The sequence below is a fragment of the Plectropomus leopardus genome, chromosome 11 (assembly GCF_026936395.1).
Source record: "Plectropomus leopardus strain MGB_pleo_1.0 chromosome 11, ASM2693639v1, whole genome shotgun sequence".
Lineage (NCBI taxonomy): Eukaryota > Metazoa > Chordata > Actinopteri > Perciformes > Serranidae > Plectropomus > Plectropomus leopardus.
This window is the reverse complement of record NC_142186.1, coordinates 20,317,618-20,337,547: the sequence shown is the minus strand read 5'-3', so window position 1 is coordinate 20,337,547 and position 19,930 is coordinate 20,317,618. Positions and strand designations below refer to the sequence as shown.

At 37.2% G+C, this 19,930-nt stretch overlaps 1 protein-coding gene and 1 long non-coding RNA gene across 2 annotated transcripts; both read right to left on the bottom strand.

Moving 5' to 3' along the window:
- Positions 1-5,397: 5,397 nt before the first annotated feature.
- On the bottom strand, positions 5,398-9,632 carry LOC121946381 (uncharacterized). The gene is made up of 6 exons (XR_006106008.2): positions 9,414-9,632; positions 8,055-8,066; positions 7,739-7,768; positions 7,417-7,461; positions 7,102-7,158; positions 5,398-6,057 (listed from the first exon to the last, which is right to left on the bottom strand). It is a non-coding gene; the product is annotated as an uncharacterized LOC121946381 (long non-coding RNA).
- Positions 9,633-11,092: 1,460 nt separating this feature from the next.
- dhdds (dehydrodolichyl diphosphate synthase) lies at positions 11,093-18,912 on the bottom strand. Its single transcript, XM_042490950.2, has 9 exons — positions 18,839-18,912; positions 18,403-18,482; positions 16,935-17,051; positions 16,700-16,842; positions 14,175-14,291; positions 13,985-14,086; positions 13,731-13,845; positions 12,638-12,745; positions 11,093-11,843 (listed from the first exon to the last, which is right to left on the bottom strand). Exons 2-9 carry the CDS (start codon positions 18,463-18,465, stop codon positions 11,601-11,603), a joined length of 1,008 nt encoding a protein of 335 aa, XP_042346884.1. The 5' UTR covers positions 18,466-18,482; positions 18,839-18,912; the 3' UTR covers positions 11,093-11,600.
- Between the last annotated feature and the right edge of the window lie 1,018 nt (positions 18,913-19,930).

Genomic DNA, 19,930 nt, shown 5'->3' with positions numbered 1-19,930 from the left:
CGCATGCCAGTGTGCATGTGAAATACATAGACCCCCCCACGTCTGGGAGAAATGGACTCGTCCACGTTTTTGCGCTCACGTGTTGGTGGCATCCTGGTACATTTTGTCTTTTTCCTTCATGATTACAGTATTTATGTCATAATATCGCAAAATACCAACACATAGATCCATAGGCCTCCATGTCTTATGCACACTATGGAAGTGTAGGCTAAATGGCTAAAATGCATTTATTTATTAAGCTGAAATTTGGAACATTAAATAGTCAAAGCAGTTGTGGAAAACTAGTACGGTTTCATTACAAAATGTTACTGGACTAAAAATGAATTGTGAATGCTCTAGGTAAGTGAGCATCATAATTGCAGATATACAAAAGTGCTTGTTGACTACAGTTGATATAATATATTTGCATCAGTTGAGATTTAAAGTTCAAATACAAAAACAATCGTAACACAAACAAAGTCCATTTTTTGATATTTTTTAGCTTAAATATCACTTGTTACTCAGCAGATGGAGGCCACGTGCCATCTGTCATAATAATCTGCCAGATTTAAAATTTCTTTTTTCTCTAAGCACTTAAGGACTTCTTGTCCATGTTGACTTTAAAACAATTTCACAGGAGACATTTTGACATTTCATAGTTGGAAAAGCGCAAGTGAAACTGATAACATTACCGATGGTGGAATGCAGACATCAAAAAAATACACCTGTGCTTTTTCTACAATGACAAGTCAAAATGTCTATCGTGAAAAGGGTCTGTTTGAAAGTGCTTATGATGAAACGCTATATAAATGCAGTCCATGTACACCCGTCAACTTAAAATCAAAGTTGTAGCACCATTTTGGTCTTATTTGTGAAAATCTGTGATGGGTACAATGCCATCATTTTCCTCTGGATGAGTATTGACTTGTGTTCTGTTTATTGGGGACTGTGAGAAACCACCATCACTTTTACCAGAGTCTTTGAACTAAGCAGAGAAAATGCTGTTTTGGAGTCTCTTCATTTCTAAGCTGGGAGAGAGGATGGTGTCGTCCACACTGAAGCTACTGCAGAGGAAACACATGTCACAACACATGGTAAACTCAGGGTGAAAGGTGATACTCGGGGGACTTCTCGTCCATGTTGGCTGAAAAACAGTCTCGACTTCTGAGGAGCATTGTGTGACACGATGAAAAGCTCCACAACAGCAACTGGGTGCACCTTTTGTTGAGATTGTTTTTGTAAATTATTATCTAAAACAATTTGACGTAGACCTTTAATACAGGTAAAACACCAGACCTGTGTGTCATAGTTGTGTTGCAGTTCTTTGCCTCTGTCACCCCTTACATGCTTTTAGTGTCACCTTTGCCTCAGCGCCTCCACATGAAGTGACATAACCCTTTAACTGACTCAAAGTATGTGTTTACTCCACAGAAGGTGTTGGACATCAAATTCTGCTGGTTCAGGAATGTAGATGAACCCTCTGACCCCAACCAGCAGGATTAAGGGTGTTGCTCCAGTCACCTTGACAGAAATACAAGGCGTTTAAATATTTTCCTGTTTGGTTCAAATATTAGTAAATATCTGGTAAAGTGACCATATATGAAAATGCCTTAAAGTGCAGCTCTCTGTGTTTTGTAAACCCCTGAGTAGTTGACAAATCAATCCCATTAAAACAATCTCAATAAAACAGTCTCATTAAAACAGTCTCAATAAAACAGTCTCAAATTGTGGCTGTTCTGGAGCTTTTGATCGAATCACATGATCCTCCTCTGCAGATGGATGACATGTTCAAATCTGCCCTTTGTCCCCCCTCAACACTTTAAGGACCTTTTATCTGTATGATTTTTCACATCCTGAGATTAAAAATTAAAAATCTACATTTCCATAACAACCTTACAGTAAACTCCATGTGACTTAAAAGATCGAGTAATTTGACCAAAAGCTCTGAATCAGCTACTACGATGTTTCTCTCAACAACTAGTGTCTCCAGAGTTTAAAAATCAAAGTTTAAAACCACAGAAATAGGAAAGTAGTATGTGTGTACTTGTAATATTTATATCTATATCTATATATATTATATATTAACTAAACCAACACACAACCAACACATTATAAACAAACAAAAAGAGGGCAATTAAATGCCAGCTTAATACATCAAAATATATTTCAGAAGAAATAAGTGAGCAGTTCCAGTTTTATCTCGTCTTTTCTTGTTGCTGTTTAAGTTCCTGCTGTTTCCTAAGACTTCGAGCTGTGTACTGAGACAAAGTATTTTAACAGACTGCTGTGTAAATTCTTTAAGCTACTCGTCCAGGACATCTTTGAGAAGCTTTCTCGAACTTACATGTGAATTAAATTTCCCCGACACCCCCCCACTGCAGACAGAGATGTTACAAAAGCAGAGGTGTGAAAGAGATTGGGACAGATTGAATCAGATTGTATTGTTATGTAATTTGTTGAGAATTTCATGAGGTCTGTTCACCTTTGTTGTCACTCAGATCTCTTGATCAGACCAGCCCACAACCCATTGTTTGAGGTAAGATCACCAGCATCAGACACTTACCATCCTGTATTTTGCTGATTATGTAAACACTCATTTGTGCCTTTTCTGCATAAATGTATGATGTAAATGTCTTTTATTTTTCAAAATAAAAGCCCTCCGCTACTTTCGTGTATTTACTCGAGCACATGTTCTAAATATTTAGTGGGGACGTCCTCTGCATCCCGCAACAAAATCTACACCTTTAGTATTAAACCTTGCTTTCAGTGCTGATCCTCAGAGATCATTTGATACTTTTGTTGTGAACTTCTGTCTCAGCTGCCCGATGAATAAAACTAATCTGAAACCAAAGGAGGACTGAAAATAACATGACTTGTAGTACAGGTTTTTGTCACATTTCACATGTATTTCAGTTTATCTGGACCTTTTTTTTGTTTCTTGCATTGCAGAGAATACAGAGTGCATGGGTTATCCCTGTTACTGTTCATGATTATGTCCATTATTTCCTTTAAGTCACGTTGTTGCAGAGTCCCACAAGATACTGTGTGTGTGTGTGTGTGTGTGTGTGTGTGTGTGTGTGTGTGTGTGTGAGAGAGAGAGAGAGAGAGAGAGAGAGCGGTCCTCTTGTCTCTGCTGTGCCTCTCTCGACCTGAAGTGGATGATTGCCACATTAAGACTGACTGTGGTGTTCAGTGGTGTTCATCTCTGTAAATGTAACTTTTGCTAAAAGATTGACCCAGTATCAGTTACAAAGGACATGTTATAAAACACAAGTAACGATTTGGGGGATAAAATATATTTGTGACATGTTTCTTACATCCAGTTACTGCAAATATGTTTGTTTATTTTGTTTTTTAAAAAAAAACTCAAACTATGAAAAACTCTTTTTCTTCTAGGTTTCAGGAGACTATGAGAGCTCGCAGAATGTTAAATACATCAGGAAACGTCAAAACGTTTTTGTAAAAGCGGCACCTTAACCCTGTCCCTTAGCCTATCTGAGCAAATAGGCTGGCTTAAGAATCCAAAACAAAACGCGTCATATTTGACCGACTTTCACAGGCTGCACATGCTGCAGGAGGGAGAGGCCCCCGCTGGAAATGAAGTACAAGTATCTCATGTGTGTGCAGTGAGGGGACACTGCCCTCCACTGGTACTAATGGAGCAGAGACACGGATGGTTCCCCACAGATGAGAAGTAAATAAAGCACTTATAACTCAAGTATTGAGATGTACAGTTGTAGTACACCTTAATAATTCAGTTTTCAGGCGTCAAGTCAACTTTAGTATTTCACACTGTGCTTCTGTATTATGTGTTGGCATATGCAGAGTATAAGTTGAGGTGAACTACCCAAAAGCACCTGGACAAACTCAAAAATTCAATTTGATGCAAGGCTAAAGTTAAAAAAAAAAAAAAAAAAAAGACCATTAATGCAGTTCATACCTAGTGCTGTGAGTTTAACAAAAATGCAAATGTAAATTACATTTCACATGCAGGTGTGTTTTACATTGTGATTACTGCTTCAAATAAAGTTGTGGCCTCCTGTCAGCTACATACATAGGCATTCAAATGCAACCCCGATTCCAATAAAGTTGTGCAAAACATAAAGACATAAACATAAACAATGCACTGACAAACCTGTTTTGACCTAAATTCAGTTGAATTATTATTATTCTAAAAATGATGATCATAATCATTTTCTATGAAGCCACGATGTAACACGTGCAGAATGTGGTTTTGCATTGTCTTGCTGAAGTAAGCAGTAATAAAAAAGACATTGTCTGGATGGCAGCACGTTGCTCCAACACATGAATGCACCTTTCAGCATAAACAGTGCCATTACTGATTTGCAAGCGACCCCTGATGACATGAGCAGAAACACATCCCCATACCATCAGGGATTTTGGCTTATAAACTTTGCACTGGTCCATGATTTCCATTACCAGTTTGAAATGTGAGCTTGTGAGACCACAGCACACTTTCCCACTTTGTACGAGTCCATCTCAGATGAGCTCAGGCCCAGAGAAAAACGTGCCGTTCCTGGATTTTATTTGGCTTTCACTTTGCATGGTAGTCTTATCATGCAGCAATGAACTCTTCACCAACAGTGTCTTTCTAAAGTGTTCCTGAACTGTAGTAATATCCTTTATAGTCAGTCATTTATTTAATGGTGTCAAAGGTCACAGGAATTCAGTACTGGTTGTCAGCCATGTCCGTTTCATTCAGAGGTTTCTCCAGATTGTCTCATTATTACAGACTATGGATTGAAGAAGGTGAAATCCCTCATTTCTTTGCAATTGTGTGTTGACTGAGGTTGTTCTTAAAATGTTGGACTTTTTACAGTTTTTCTCAAAGTAGCAATCCTTGCTTGTGAATGACTGCACCTCTCAAGGGAGCCTTTTTTCATACCCAATAATTTTATCTGTTACCAATTAACCTGTTTACCAGTGGATTGTCGCAAACAGGGATTTTCGAGCATTTCACAACTTTTCTAGTCTGTTGTTGCTCCTGTGCCAACTTTTTTGAATTGTATTGCAGGCATCAAATACAGAAATACCCGTATATTTTGGGGGAAAAAAAGCTGATCAGTTGAACATTAAAGGTCTTCTCTTTTAACTCTGTTCAACTGAGTATAGCAAAAAACATTTGCAATCATAACTAATCGTGCCCCCCAGTAAAGATAAGGAGAAAAAAAATCTAAATAGAATTAAAATTATCTTAAAATTAAAGTCCTACGCAGCTGGAGGAGCCTGTGTTTAATATGAGGATTTGTTAGCTAAAATCAGTGTATTTAAACATTTTGCACCAGCTCTTGAAAGGACACCAAGACTGTCTCTGTACATCTATGTTAACCAAAGATTTTTCCATTTTTCCTGCTTTTTCAATGAGGTTTTCATGTCACACACACAAAGAAACAAGAGGACATTTTGACAAATTTTATTCAAGAACATTAAGATCAACCATTAAAGTCAGAAAAGCTTCAGTCAGAGCAGAAACATAACTTAACAGGACTTCATCAGATGACGAGGTTCACATCATACATGTTTTTGGGATGTTTCAGTCATTTGACCTAATAATGGTATTGTCTGTGGTATAATCACTGACTGGAACTTGTGTCTACATACAGTGTTTCAAAACATTTGGTAAGCAATTTCTTATTAATTAAACATTAAAATATAAGGAGATAGCAGAGAGAATTCCTACCCCCCTCCCCCCCAACCTTCAAATTTTAATAATATGCTTTAGCTGCCTTATAATGTTTAAAATAAGATTCAAATTCCAACTTTCTGGATAAAAAAAAACATATTATTCAGCAGTTCAAAATAAAAAACAAAACGGGATTAGACAAACTGAAAATGCCACTTCTACAAGATATGGACGGTAATCATTTTTAAATGGATATAAAATGGATATGAATGTGACAACAAACTTCTGTTACATCAAGTGCAAGCCCAAACCAAACCTATAAATGACATTGGTAATATAAAACTTGGTAAAAATACTTATTTAAAACTGTACAATCACCAAGTACACAGAGTGAGCACATCAGCTGTCCTTCATTTGGCTTCAGCCTGTTTCTCCTGCGGATAGAAGAAAAGAAAGCAGCATGTTATCTGCACTGCTTGTTTTGGTGCGATGAAAAATGCATTCATTTTCAGTTATCATCACCATGCTACAATTTCATCTTATATATTGCAATATGTAAGATGAAATATATAATATATAAGACACGCACCTTTCAGATGCTTTTAATATCAAATAAAATGTGGGGAGAAAAAAAATGACCAGCTTTGTTTATACAAGTCACAAAGTGATTGCAAATGGCTGTCAGAGGAAGGACAAACATCACGTGTACCAAGAAACCGCAACTTAAAACTTCATATTTTCAGAATTTGCAGACACCTTGTGCCGAAATGAAACTTTCATTTGATTGGCAATGGGTTTTTTTTCCTTTCTGTTTATAATTATAGTTTCCACTGGCTATCACACTCAGATACAGGTGGTGGTCACGGCTCAGGAGGTGGAGCGTGCCGTTCACTATCAGAAGGGTGGTGGTTCGATCCCTGGCTCCTCAAGTCAACAGGGGCAAATTACTGAACCCCAAATTTCTCCAGATGGGTGCTCCTTCAGTGTTTGAAGACGTGTTTTAAAAAACTGAGGAGCAGGCGGCACTTTGGTTGAATAACTGGAAAAGTGCTGTACAAATGCAATCAATTCCATTTAGGTGCAGACTATCCAAATATATCTGCACTTTTTCCATATTAGGAAAACTTTAGCAACTTTTGTGCCCTGTGTTGTTGAATTTCTCATTTGCGTCCTCAAATTAAGTTCAACAACAAAAGGAGTCAGAATAACACATTTTGTGATGGCTAGCGGTTAGGTTTGAAATCCACAACTTAATTTCTCCAAATCAATTATCATATCATATTCATATTTGTTTTCATCCCATCGACCCTTCTGAGACAGGTTAACAAAGTTTGGATAAACATTTCAGTCATCAGCCCCCTTTTACGTAGATTAAAAAACATGCGTTCTGTTCATTTGCACACATTATTTAATAGACATACAGCACTGATTACCAGAAATGAAAGTTGTGTAAGTTATCTCTGATTAAAGAAACAAACCTCAGCCTTGGTGCTCCCATTTTCAGCTGATTTGGCCTTCTTTGGTTTGGCTGCCTTCTATAAAACGACATGACAATTGATTACAAATAGATCCGGCTCGTACATAATTATCACATTTCAGAAAAATGAAGTGATAGAAAATCAAATGTAAACATCTACATTGTTCCTCAAAGGTCTTTTCCCCTTTCCCAGTAACTAAACCACACCTATTTTCCCTTCAGGGAACCAAAGGCAATGAATCAGTTTCACATGTGACAAACTATACAGCACACAGAGATGTTCAGTTGAGATCAGCGAGTGTTATCAGTTTCATACTTTTACAGCAGCTTTTTTCTTCAGCTCCGCCGTAATTTTAGGTCTCTGCAAAAACAGACAGAAATTTCATGTATCAAATAACTGCAGATTACACAGAAGAATATGGGCTACAGTGAAAAAAGTTTTCAGTGACACTGAGCATGTCATTAGTTTGTGACAATCTGAAAAGACCCCCTGTTTTATGTTGTAATCACAAGAGGTCATAAAAAATAATTTAGACAGACTGTAGACTGTAAGTGCAATGCACACAGACTCAGGAAAGTTGCTGTTAAGAGTACACAAGTTCTTTATAATTTCTTGATAGTGTTTCTTAGGAGCTTACCCCTGCCAACCGTTCGGAGAATCTTGTTGGCTATTGAAACAGGAAGAAAAAGAAAAGAATCAGTGATAGTTGCAGATGTACTACTAGGTAGTCAAAAAAAGAGACTCTAAATAAGATTAAAATGACAGTCCTAAAGTAAGCATCAGACGTTTTCTGTCAAAACTACTTTACACACTAAAATAACACTAAAGGAAGCTTTTAACAACAAATCTTTGTCATCAATCAATTTAAAAATTGCCTAATACTCTTGCAATAACAGATTATCAAAACAGTGTTAATAATATAAGTAAATAGGTGTTGTTTTTTTTATACAAACCTCAGAGTTAGTCTGAAAGACAAAAAAAAAGAAAAACAAATTATTAAAATTTAAATACCAGCATTTCACATGACAACTCAAATAACACTATAATTTTAAAATCACAGAGTATAAATATTTCTGCAGACATGATCGTGCACTGGCAGAAAACCAAAAACCCACAAAACCTAAAGACTAATTAAGAAATAATGACGATCGTCACAAAGAACTTCCCGCGCATATTTGAATTCAAATTTGGGCTGTCACCATGACACCGCCTTGGCGCCCTGACAGCTTCCTTTGTTTTGTATCAGTGCGCGCCGACATACAGCTGTTGGGAAACTGATAAGATTACTTCTTTACTAATCTGTAGCTACCGCCGTTTAATAAGCGCAGCCAAACGTAAGCCTGCAGAGGCTGCAAACGAATTAAAATTACAGTTCTGTTGATATTTCACACGTTTTTCTGATTTTTTTTTAATGTCAGATATATTTTTAAAAAATAAATTTAATTATATTGTCGCACGCTGCAAAATGAATACTCGAAATTAACTTGCTCCTGCTAAAAATAAATAATTAAAATTTAAAAATAAAAAACACACACACAACCTCGTCATGATTGAAAAACAAACCCCAACATATTACACCATTTCACGTCGCTGCATTAGATTTCCTCATGCGCACTTGTCTGACAAAATTGTCTATCGATTTGATTTTTTTTTTTTTACGCCAACGTTTAATAAATTCAAACTAGCAGACGAAACATCAAACCTGTTTTTAATCAACACGCACAGGCAAGCGTGACTTTTTATTTTCAAAACAGAGTGAAAAAATTTAAAAAAAATAAATGCGACCACCCCTCCCCCAACTCCTTCCTCAAATTGGCAAGTTGTACTTCAACTTACTTTGTTTGCTTGCTAATCGCTCACCTAGTGACGACTTCGGTAAAGTTATGCATTCACATTAACGTGACAGCGACACATTTAACGGAATAACGTGGATTTGTAACCTGTCAAAAATCCCCCCTCCCCCTCCTCCTCCTCCTCCTCAACCTGCTGCCAAAAGACAGCGCAATGTCAACGGCTGCACTTGTCAGAGCTTTGGCGCAGGGCGTGAAAATATCATAGTACGCGTTATCAGTCGTGTATTTTATATCAAAATATAATTCACATGACTATCTAGTCCAGAAACTTTTATTTTCGACGAACGGGAGGATGCCCGCCCAGGTCTCTTCTCTCTGACCGCCATGGCTGCACCGTTTGTTAGGGATGATGACGTTCCTCTGATGCAAATATCAAACGCGGCTTAACGGGAACAAGTCCACGTCAATAAGCTAGTGCAGTGATTTAAAATACAACAATAATTGTAAAAAAAATCTTACCTTCGTTTTGCCCATGTTGTTGATAGGAAATGCACAGAAAGATCACAAAAATAGAACCGTAAAAACGTGATTTTCTCCGGAGAGATAACACACAACAACCGTTCGGTCGTAGCGTAAAATGGCGAATGTATAATGCAAACGAATGTTTTTGTAGTTTACGCTGAAATATAAGAACGAAACCGGTTCGAACCAGTTTTGTGTTTCGATGCCTGTCATTGGATGCAAATACGTCACGTGCACACAGGCACCGCCCATCTGCTAAAGCGCCAGGAGGCGGGCTGGAAAACATCGCTGAGAGCCACGAGGGGGCGCTGAGTCGACGGTTTTGTGATTGATTATTGATTAACCCTTTGAAATCTGAGCAAATAGGTTTGATTTGTTTTTTGAAAAGCATGGCGAGAACTTACCAAGCTTGCTTACCAACGCATGACCCAATAATTGGCAAAAAAAAGTTAAAAAGTTACAAAAAAGCTACCTGAAAATGAGGAACAAAAAAAAAAAGTTAAAAAAAAAAAAGTATATATTTATTATAATTTTTTCTTTGACATAATTTTATAAAATTATTGTCATTATTATATTGTATTGACATTATTGTATTATAAATACAATTTTCTGAACATTTTCCCATCATTTATTCATTTTTTTTCTGATAACTTTCTAATCTTTTTTTTAAACTGATTTTTAAGAAATTTTCTTGTCACCTTTTACCAATTTCCTGCAATTTGTGGAGCATTTATTGCCAAGACATTTCCTTTGAACCCATGTTTTTTTGAAAGAAATCAAACCCATCTGCTTTCAAGGGTCAAATAACTTGGGAAAGGTAAATTGATGTTGTTCTGGGTTTCAGAGGTTTAAAATTATCATCGAAAAAAGGCACTGCATTAGACAATAATAGTGATGGAAGATGTACCTTGACCTTTTACTTTAGTAAAATGGCAATACCACCGTGTATAAATACTTTTGATACTTTAAGTATCAAAACCTACATGCTTTTACTTAAAATGGGGTACTTTTACACTGTGGTATTACTACCTTTAGTATAAAACGTTTCAATACAACTTCCTCTGTTGTATAAAACTGCCATCAGCTGCACGAAGATTGCCTGTCTAAAAATATAAGTTAAGTTTTGTTGATATAAATATTCCCTATTCTAGTAAGTGGATTAAGATGTCCTGCAGCTTGGATTTAGAAAAACTGACTGACATAAATTGGAGATAAAATTGAAGATTGAGAGAAGTCTTTTGTTTTCCTTAATGAACATAAAAAAAATAAACATTGTTGAAAAATATTAGTTCCTTTACTTGAGTTAGATAGATGACTGGAAGTCATACAACTGTTAACTAAAGATCTGCTTTGAGAAAAATCAAAACTATGTATAATCAGACTGATGTTGTATACACAATAAATGTCTTAATTTAAATGGCATATTTACTACGTCAATTAGTAAAGAGCTCCAATACTTACAACAGGTACTCACAGAAATTAAAGGTTAACTTGATGTCTGTATCTGCTGAAAGCTTTTCCTCAGTAATCTCATGGGAAACCAAATACAGTCACTTTGTGTCCCCTAAAATGGTATACAACAGCAGCATGGACCTTAAAATGTGCTATTTTTCTGCTGCACAAGTTAAAATGGCCATAGCACTGACATTTGTAAGTACAAAAGAGTGAACTGTATATTACTTTCTCATATCTGACATACAGTAATTGCTTTATTCTGTTAAAGAAAGCTGGTCAAAATCTAGTTATGTCATCACACACATCACACTCAAAAAACAACACTTCCTTTAAGCCACAACAAAAATGCAAAACTGCACTGATCTATATTAATCTGGACGGTTGATTCGCGAACGTGTGAGAAAACACGCGATCCCTGGCTTTCACTCATATATGTCATCTTCCAATCAATGGCATGCATTTCACAGACAATTTACACAATTACTTAACTACATCTTGACCAGTCATTTCCACAATTAGACTTTTTTTTTTTAAATCTACAATCATAAATATCCATTTTTCTACAGCCCCATAGGGGTAAAATTACCCTCTCATCTCATACAGATCAGTAACACAATGACATCATTCCCAGGTACTGTTCGTTCCTCACTTTTCCACAGAAAGCCCTTTTGGGATGAGGACAGGAGAGGTTTCATCCCCACTTCAACATGGGGTTTGTTCTTCGCCCTCCTAGGCAGAGACGGCGTTGCTCGTTAAGTCATTAAAGAAAGAGTCTCTCTTGTGCTTCAGTGCGTCTAGGAAGTCCTGGATCCGTTCTTCTCGGCAGGTGGTGTAGTGCAGCAGCGCCTCTTGTCTTCTCTGGGCGTCAGCAGGCTTACCATTCCCATGATGCTGCAGGTGCTCTGCTACACAGGCACGATCTGCCTCTAGCTGCTGTAAGGCCTGATCCTCTCGATAGAGGTCTCTGGCTTTCTAAAATACAACACATATTAAAATTCCAGTTAGTCATGTATCGGAAAAAAAAAGCTTTACTTATTACCATTTAAACATTACACGCCTGCCCTTATTTGTTTTAGTTGTATTTAACTCGCAATAATCATTACATGCACTACAGACAGTACAAGTTATGTGACAGATGGTTGGCAACACAAACTCTTTCACCAAATAATAATAGCCCAAGATATTTGTGTGCTTGTTAAAAAAGTGGGGAAGAATCTATGCTTTATATCATGCTGAAGCTTTATAGACAAGGTAATTAAGTTATCACAGTGCATGCTGCTTTGCAACAATGCATGCAATAGTTTTTAATTGACTTTTTTTATTTATGTTTGCACCAAAATAACCAAAACTTTTTTCTTGGAGAGTTCCAAAATCAATATATGGCAACTCACTGAGGCCAGATAAGACTCACGACTATGTGCTTTAGTACTGGTTGCCTAAATTTCTTGTGCAACACTTGTAACTGCAAATATTTTTTTAAAGCTGGCAAGGACAAACCTAAACATGTATATGGCAAAGATAGGAAAACTGGGGTCACTCATCGATCCTCTCCTACACTGACTGAAAAGTTGTCTATCAGATATTTGTTTTACAACATTACAGTCTAATACATGACAGAGGAATGCAGTTCTTTGGCATTAAGACACTCTCCAAAGCTATGTTTGCTTCAAGGACACTGTACTCTGAGATGTTATTATTTATCCTGTGTACCCTAACAAATGCAGAGTCCCATATTGATGACAACTGCGTCACAATAGAGGCCTTACCTGAATGGACTTGTGATTTAATTGATATTGGAGAATGGCTTCACACAGGTTCCAGAACGAGTACTCCGGCCACAGAACTGACTGAAACACTAAACAGGAGTGGGAAGTCTGCAGAGCGTAAAACAAAAGAAAGGCATTGTAAGTCTCAGAGGAGAAGCTGTAAAATGTTTGACAATATTATCCAAGCATTTAATTCTTGGTTAATACTTTGTATCATACATTTCAATCCTGATTTGTTGGATAATACCATGCTAACAAAGTCATAAATGCAGAAAAATCAGTGAAAACAAATAACCCGCATTTCTTAGAGAAGTCTATTACAGTCTATTGTATAATTAATATTAAGAATGCAAATGACAAAAATCCCCTGTATTTGGTTAAGGTTAATTAAAATAAGGCAGTCATTGTTGGCCAAATAATGTGTTTAAGACAAATAGCTTCATAAAGTAAACCTTTGTTAGAAATGTAATTTCTGATGGTAAAATCCAATTTTCAGCTCTCACCTTTGATGGAGCTACATAGCAGATAAAGATAAAAATGACAGACATAATGTGACTCTACCCAACTATGAAGATCACTACATAAGTTTTAATGGAAAAAATGGACTTTTTTCAAGTCTGCTGTTTGGTCTACATCTGACACATATTCACAGATCTTGGAGATATTTTTGTTGGAATCAAAGATAGAAATGCAGCAACGTCTATATAAACTATGAGTCTTGTATAAAATCTGCTTGGAGGTGAATACTTTGAGCTACCTGTTACAACCTGAAATACAAGTTTGACTGCCACTGTGCTTGAAAATGACCTCCTGCACCTAATTTTGATCGCCAAACACTTAACAAGGCCTGGGAAATCATATTTCCAGAGTTGGCAGTGCAGTATGTAATTCTGAAGAAATGCATATGATTGTTGGATCTCATTCCCAGGTTGTCAAAAACCAACCCTTTTGGCTCTGTAGTTTAGTCCAACTCCAAATCTAAGGCATTCGGCATTTGACGATGTGGGAATGAGACTCAGCAATCACTGAGATCTCTCAAGGCCACAACTATAATCTTCATTCATTATTTCCACGCGGTCATTCTGATCCTCACCTGCCAAAGCAGGAAGTCGCTGAGTCGTACCTCTCCAGAGGTGCGGATGAGCAGATCGGGATTGGGAGAATTATTGCTGTACAAACACTCACTTAGCAACGACTCTGAAACATCACTGAGCACAACAGAACAACACAAACACAGCTTGTTAAAGCAATCGCTCCGCAGGTCGATTTTTTATATTCTATGTGGCATTATGGATTTAAACAAGATGTCAGAGAGATCAACTCAGTGTTGTCTTTGCCATTTGTTACCTTGCTTTGATCAGACCCTGCTCCACTCCCCAAGCCATTTCTCTGACAGCGTTGGTGATTTCATATCTTGATGTGTAAGCAAAGCACACGTTCAGGAAACACCTGCAAAACATATATGTAGCTTGTATGAGCGTATGAGTCGTTAATTATTAGGGCCATAGTAGAAGTGGTGCAAATGAACGAAACATACTTATTGTGCGACTTGGTTATGACCACAGCTTTGGCAATTAGCTGCTGAAGGTCTAGTGGCAGCATATTCAAGTCGCCCAGCACCCGGATACACACACCATGCTTCTCCAGATTGTCCCTATAGGAGAAAAGACAGGTGTGTGAATGTATCAAGAAAAGCATGAAGAAGAACAGGGAGAACAAGCCGACCACTCCATCCAGACACAGCTGCTGAAACATGTCTGTCAGCATTTCCCCCCCAGTGAGTAGTCAGTGAGTGCAGTTTCGGAAGCATTCAGTCCAGAGTTCTGTGTAAAGCTGGTTTGTCAAGTGTTTGTGCTCAACACAATAACACAACAAGCCACCGTTATAATAAGAAAAGCTGCAAGATGTCCTGATACTGAAACTGTGGATTAGTTGCATAAATGTTAAATTAGATGTTATTGGTATTAGGACTACTCCAGATCATATCCAATATGCCCTATAATTATGATTTAATTTCCACAGTGTTACTGCTGTAGAGAAAAGTGCAATTTTGAGGTGACTTTTTCAAGCACTTTTATTTTCAATATCATTTTCAAAATATAACCATCTGAAAGTAGTGAAACTAAATGATGCCGGCTATAACTTTGGCGTCACTTTTAGTTTTTGGTGGAGCTATTACATCAACGCACCGCTAAAGAGATAGGAAACAAACCACAGTGAAAGCCGGCTCTTTCCATTAGGTCATGTTAAGTTCAGCCATGCCAACACAGGCCTACTGGCTGGGGACAAATTAAAAATAAATTACGACAGTGGGCAGGACATCACCCCTCCAATGTGTTGGCTCGTCCACAGCTCTCTACAGCTAGTTTTACGTTCATAATGGCATAGGCGCGGTGCAAAAATGCTAAGGCACCGTGGCCAAGCTGTATAATGGCAGAGAAAACCCTGCTAAATGCACAGAAAATATTAGGCTGATGGGTCCAGTATGCAAAATTAGCTGCAGACAGAAACACAAACAACACCAAACTAATAAATATCATCTGGCAGAAAACACTAAAAGCTCAAAAGCCCATAACCAGCATGTTGGTATAAGTGTTGGTAGAATTTAAAAAATGTGTTGGTAAACGAAAAAGCTGAGCAATTTAGTAAATTGACATGATGACAAAACTTTGGTAAAAACATAATACACCATTATGAGCCTTTTTGAATTTCAAGGACCTTTGCTAAAAAGTGCTTTTTTTTCCAAAGTATTCCAGTACTTCTTTTTTCTAGTCAAAACAAAGAACCTTGTGCTGCACCACAACTGGGCGTGACAGGTTACACTTTTTCTGAGTGCTATACTGAAGGCAACTGGACTTGCTTGAGTTTCTTGAGGATGTTTCACCTCTCGAGAACCTACTTTAATTTTGACAGATTTGTTGGGACTCTCAGGAATCACAGGAAGCAGAATTACCACGACCTTGATGACTGAGAATCTTCACCAACTTGTTACTCTTGTCATTCAAGAGAGTATGTTACAAAACAAGCAAAGCTTTCAGCCTTTGTGCTTTGAACAAAAACAGCATTTTAAAAATTGCCTCCAAGACAAACATATGAACTAGTGTACTCAGCTTTTGATACCACAATGTCTTCTGGAAAGCATCTACAGAGTCTGTATTTTCAATGAGCAACTATAACTGATCAGCTTAGCTAACAGGCTACACATGACTGACAAAAGACTGCTTATTTTTCAAAAGGCAAGAAATGAGTCATCTGTAAAATATTCCTCCTTGTGGAAAAACATGAAGAAAAAGCATTCAAAAGTTTTCGTTGGCCAACATCTAGTGGCCATTTGAGGAACTGCAGTTCATGTACCTTAACAGTCACCATGCTGGTTGGTTTAAATGTGTTTTTGGACGTCTATACTTGCACTAAGGACTATGAGTACAGAGTAATTCTAGGCAGAATCTAGTTTTTCTTTATATTCTGGTTGTATTGCAGCAAAAATAGCAATGGAAACAACTGATATTGTGCACTCCTATTTATAAGTATCCCTTTCTTCCTCTTGGATATTCTGGCATCAGTCTGCAGTGCATTTCACTCAATGTAAAATGTAGTAGAAGGTATTTTGGTGTCAGAGTTGTCAACTGTTGCAGTGTTCAGCAGCAGCAGCAGCAAAAAAAGACAATATTTTCTCAGCGTGGATGTTTTTAAACACAACCTTAATCTTTGTTGATTTTAAAGCATTTGACAAGTGTGGACTTGCCCTGATAAATCCGTAATGGATGAAACCTGCAGGCATGTTTCTAACTGCTACTTTGACTAAATAGCCATGAGATATTAAAGGCTTTTTTAAATAATTACCCTCTTGTGTGCCTCAGATTTCAGACTTCAGACCAGTTATTTGATACAAAGAGGAAGCCCATTTCATTTCAGCCTTCCAAAGACACTTAACTTACTTCAGAGTGGTTATTGTATTTGGTTCGTCTCAACTTAACTTTAAGGAAGCTATGAATCATATGATGCATAAAATGTGACAAGCAACAGCACAGTGCTCTTTTAAATCCTTAATTTGAAACTCACCGCTCCTCCAACAGCTTTTCAAACTTTTGCTTGGCTAGCTCCATCAGCCCATCCACCTCGTTTTTAGTGCGCTTGAAGTTCTCGATGCTGAAGGCGTACACTGTAACTTCTTGGATGTTCAGATGCTTACACCAGCGTAATGTCTGGTGCAGAAAGGACAAGGGGTTAAACATATATATGAGTGAACTCTTTTATGCCCAGGTGACATAAGGTTTGAGAAGCCAAGCAAATTCACCTCTGCCAGCTTGTTGAAGCCCTGCATATGTCCTTCCTGACGCTCCATATTTTTCTTCCGTGCAAAGCGACGGTTACCATCCATGATGAAGGCCACATGTTTAGGCATGGGTCCAGCCTGGGAGACACAAGAGGTTTGGGTAATACTGATAGACACAGTTGTATAGAGCTGAAATGATTAGTCTGTAGACAGAAAACTAGTAAGAAAACAACTGTGATAATATGCCAAACATTCTCTCGTTCTAGCTTCTAAAAAGTTACAAGTTCCTTGTCTTTTAGTTTCATTCTTGACCACAGAAATCTTAGCTCAAGGTCAAAATGCAAGCTTTTTTCAAAGCTAACAATTGCATCTCACAGTTTTCATCTTTCAGCTTCCATCCATGGACCATGAAGATTGCAAAATACAGTTAAAGGTCAAGTTTTTGATAACTCAAAACCAAAACACGCGTTCTCTGTGAGGCTGTGGAAAAAATTATTAGTTTTTCAAAATGAAGCCTTTGGATAATTTGTACAAACTTAAAAATGTCAACTTGGGCTCTCGGAAACTGTTAAAGTATTTTGCACTATTAAAAATAATAATCCTTGGTCTCAGCCCTGCAGTGGAGCTGATTGCTTTTGGGTGACACAAATATCCCCTTTCCACCAAAATGGGATGGTTCCGTTCTAGTTCCCGCAACTAATTTTGGACCGTTCACAGCATTTCGACCAAAATAAATTGGTTCAGAAAGCAAAAGGTTGGTTCTCAGCTGGAACAAAATAATAACAGGTTCTCCTTGACCTTCTGCAAACCGCGTCAGCATTAGTGAATGTGTCATTTTCTGCAGGAACGGGCGGGGGCTAAAATGACCAATTAAAGTGAGAAATCGTCAGAGCATGCTGCAGTGTCATAAATACTTGGTGCATAATTGTCTTTTGGATTCTGTACTAACTGAACAAAAGCGCACAGGATATCAATGCAATCTGTGGTTTTGCTGCTACTGTTTATTTCTGTTCTCTGTAGTTTGGTGGAAAAGGCATAGAAGTAGCCACTTTGTGCTTCTAATGTGTTACTATTATATTCAAGTCCTAGAGCTAAGCAAGTTTTTTTTTTAACAAAACACACCTGCACAGTCCTCAAAGCCTTTTGTGACCATCTGGATGAAAAAAACAAAAAATCTGCAGCATGACAAAAAAAGCAAGAAATGACATCTCCTTTCTCATTTTGTGTAAGACAATAACTATATCAAAATATAATAGAATTTCCAGTTATATTGGCTCCAATTTTGAAATCGGCGGAGCAACTTAAGACATTATTTAAGAATCGTTTTAACTGACTTGATTATTTGGTCATCCCGGTTTTTTCTGTAACCAGTGTATAATGTTGTCTCAAGAGCCTCTGGATTTTCCAAACATCGCTGGGTATTTCTTTTTCGTCAAAATTGAGAGGTACGCACAAAAGGGTAGATGATAATATGTACATTTAGGCTTACCTTCAGGATATTTGCTGAAATCTTTTCAAGCAGATTTAATTCACCTTCCCGTATCCACGACATTTTCAGGCTTTAAGGATCTGGAAATAGGCAATTAAAATGTTTTTTTAAAGGGTTATGAAGGTCGACCTTGTACACCACAGAAAAAAATTGTCCAACTAACTGTTTATACGACGAGATTATCTAAAAAAAAAAGTCTTATTAATATACAAATTCATTTTCCTTGCAGCCGGTGACTGACTGTCCGTTAACTGCCAGCCTGGCTCACGAGACATGCAATGAACTTAGCTGTTGTGAGGCTGAAAAAGCCCAAAACGAGTCACACATCGTTTAGAAAACTCCAACTCTTAATGAAAACCGCCTCATTCATTCAAACTATAGAACCGCATGTTGTTTTACTGTCAAAATTACTGTAATTTTATCTCATCTCACAGACCTTCCAACTCACAGCTTTTACGATGACGACCTCTTCCGCATTGGAGTAAAGTGACGTAGAGGCGCTGTGACGACTTCCTGTCAGACGTTATTAGATTTTCAAACCATGTGGATGGACGTGAGCGCAGCGTCCATCCTGCTGTCAAAGATAGATCTGAGTCCGTTATTTGACTAAAATGACACTAACAGTCAATATCAGAAGTAAAAGTTGAAAATGCCACGCCCTAAAATAATATAACAAATAAATTATATTACACATCACAAAAAAAATCCTGGATTTAAAATCAGTGTTTTCAGAGGTGGCCTGGCTATGGAAATATCATTTGAAACTTTACTCAAAACTAAATACTAAAAATACTCATGCAGAAAAACTGGTCCTGTATGTGTTATTTTACACATATTTTTTTTATTTTACCTGTGCAAAGTGAATGGATTTCTTAAAAAAAAACATGGATAGAAGACTATGAGTAAATTAAGAAGACATTAACCTACCCAAAAAAATTTAAATTTTGTCATCATGTCAAATTATCTCAAAAACTGCTCACAAAGAACCCTTAAACCAAACTAAAAAATGGAAAGTCAACCAAAACAAACAAGAAAAAGACCTAGATAAAAAGTTCTTAACAATAATTTTAATTCTGTAAGGTAGGTGTCAGTATATATGAGATTTTTCCTTCTATAATATACATTTGTAAATCTAGTCATTTCTTGTACATTGCAGGACATTTCTTGTCAAGCTAATTTTCCCCCATGTTTCTGAAACCAATGACCAATTTACTCATGGGTCAAAGGTTCAAATACTTTGAAAGGCCTCTGAACATACCACAGAGATTCAAAGGGTTAATACTGACACGTAGGCCTATATGTTTATATTCACAGCCTAGTAGCTGTGTAGTCTACTTTTTAGTATACTGTACCAAGATGGCTTTGTTGTCATGAAGTTTAAATGATTTGCGTGGACATTGTAAGTATTGACAAACAAATAATGTATGGTGACCCAAAAGTGTTTAAAAATGCATAAATAGCAGTTCACTGATTTTTTATCATGTGACTGAACAAAAGTGCAAAAGTGACTAACATGGTCAGATAAGGA

Bases quoted from the DNA above. Each gene is read 5' to 3' on its own strand.
- dhdds (XM_042490950.2), bottom strand. From the start codon at position 18,465: ATGTCGTGGATACGGGAAGGTGAATTAAATCTGCTTGAAAAGATTTCA. The intron at 14,292-16,699 runs GTGAGTTTCAAA...TTTCTCCTATAG, and splicing joins GAAAAGCTGTTGGAGGAGCG to GGACAATCTGGAGAAGCATG. The intron at 12,746-13,730 runs GTGAGGATCAGA...TACGCTCTGCAG, and splicing joins GCGACTTCCTGCTTTGGCAG to ACTTCCCACTCCTGTTTAGT.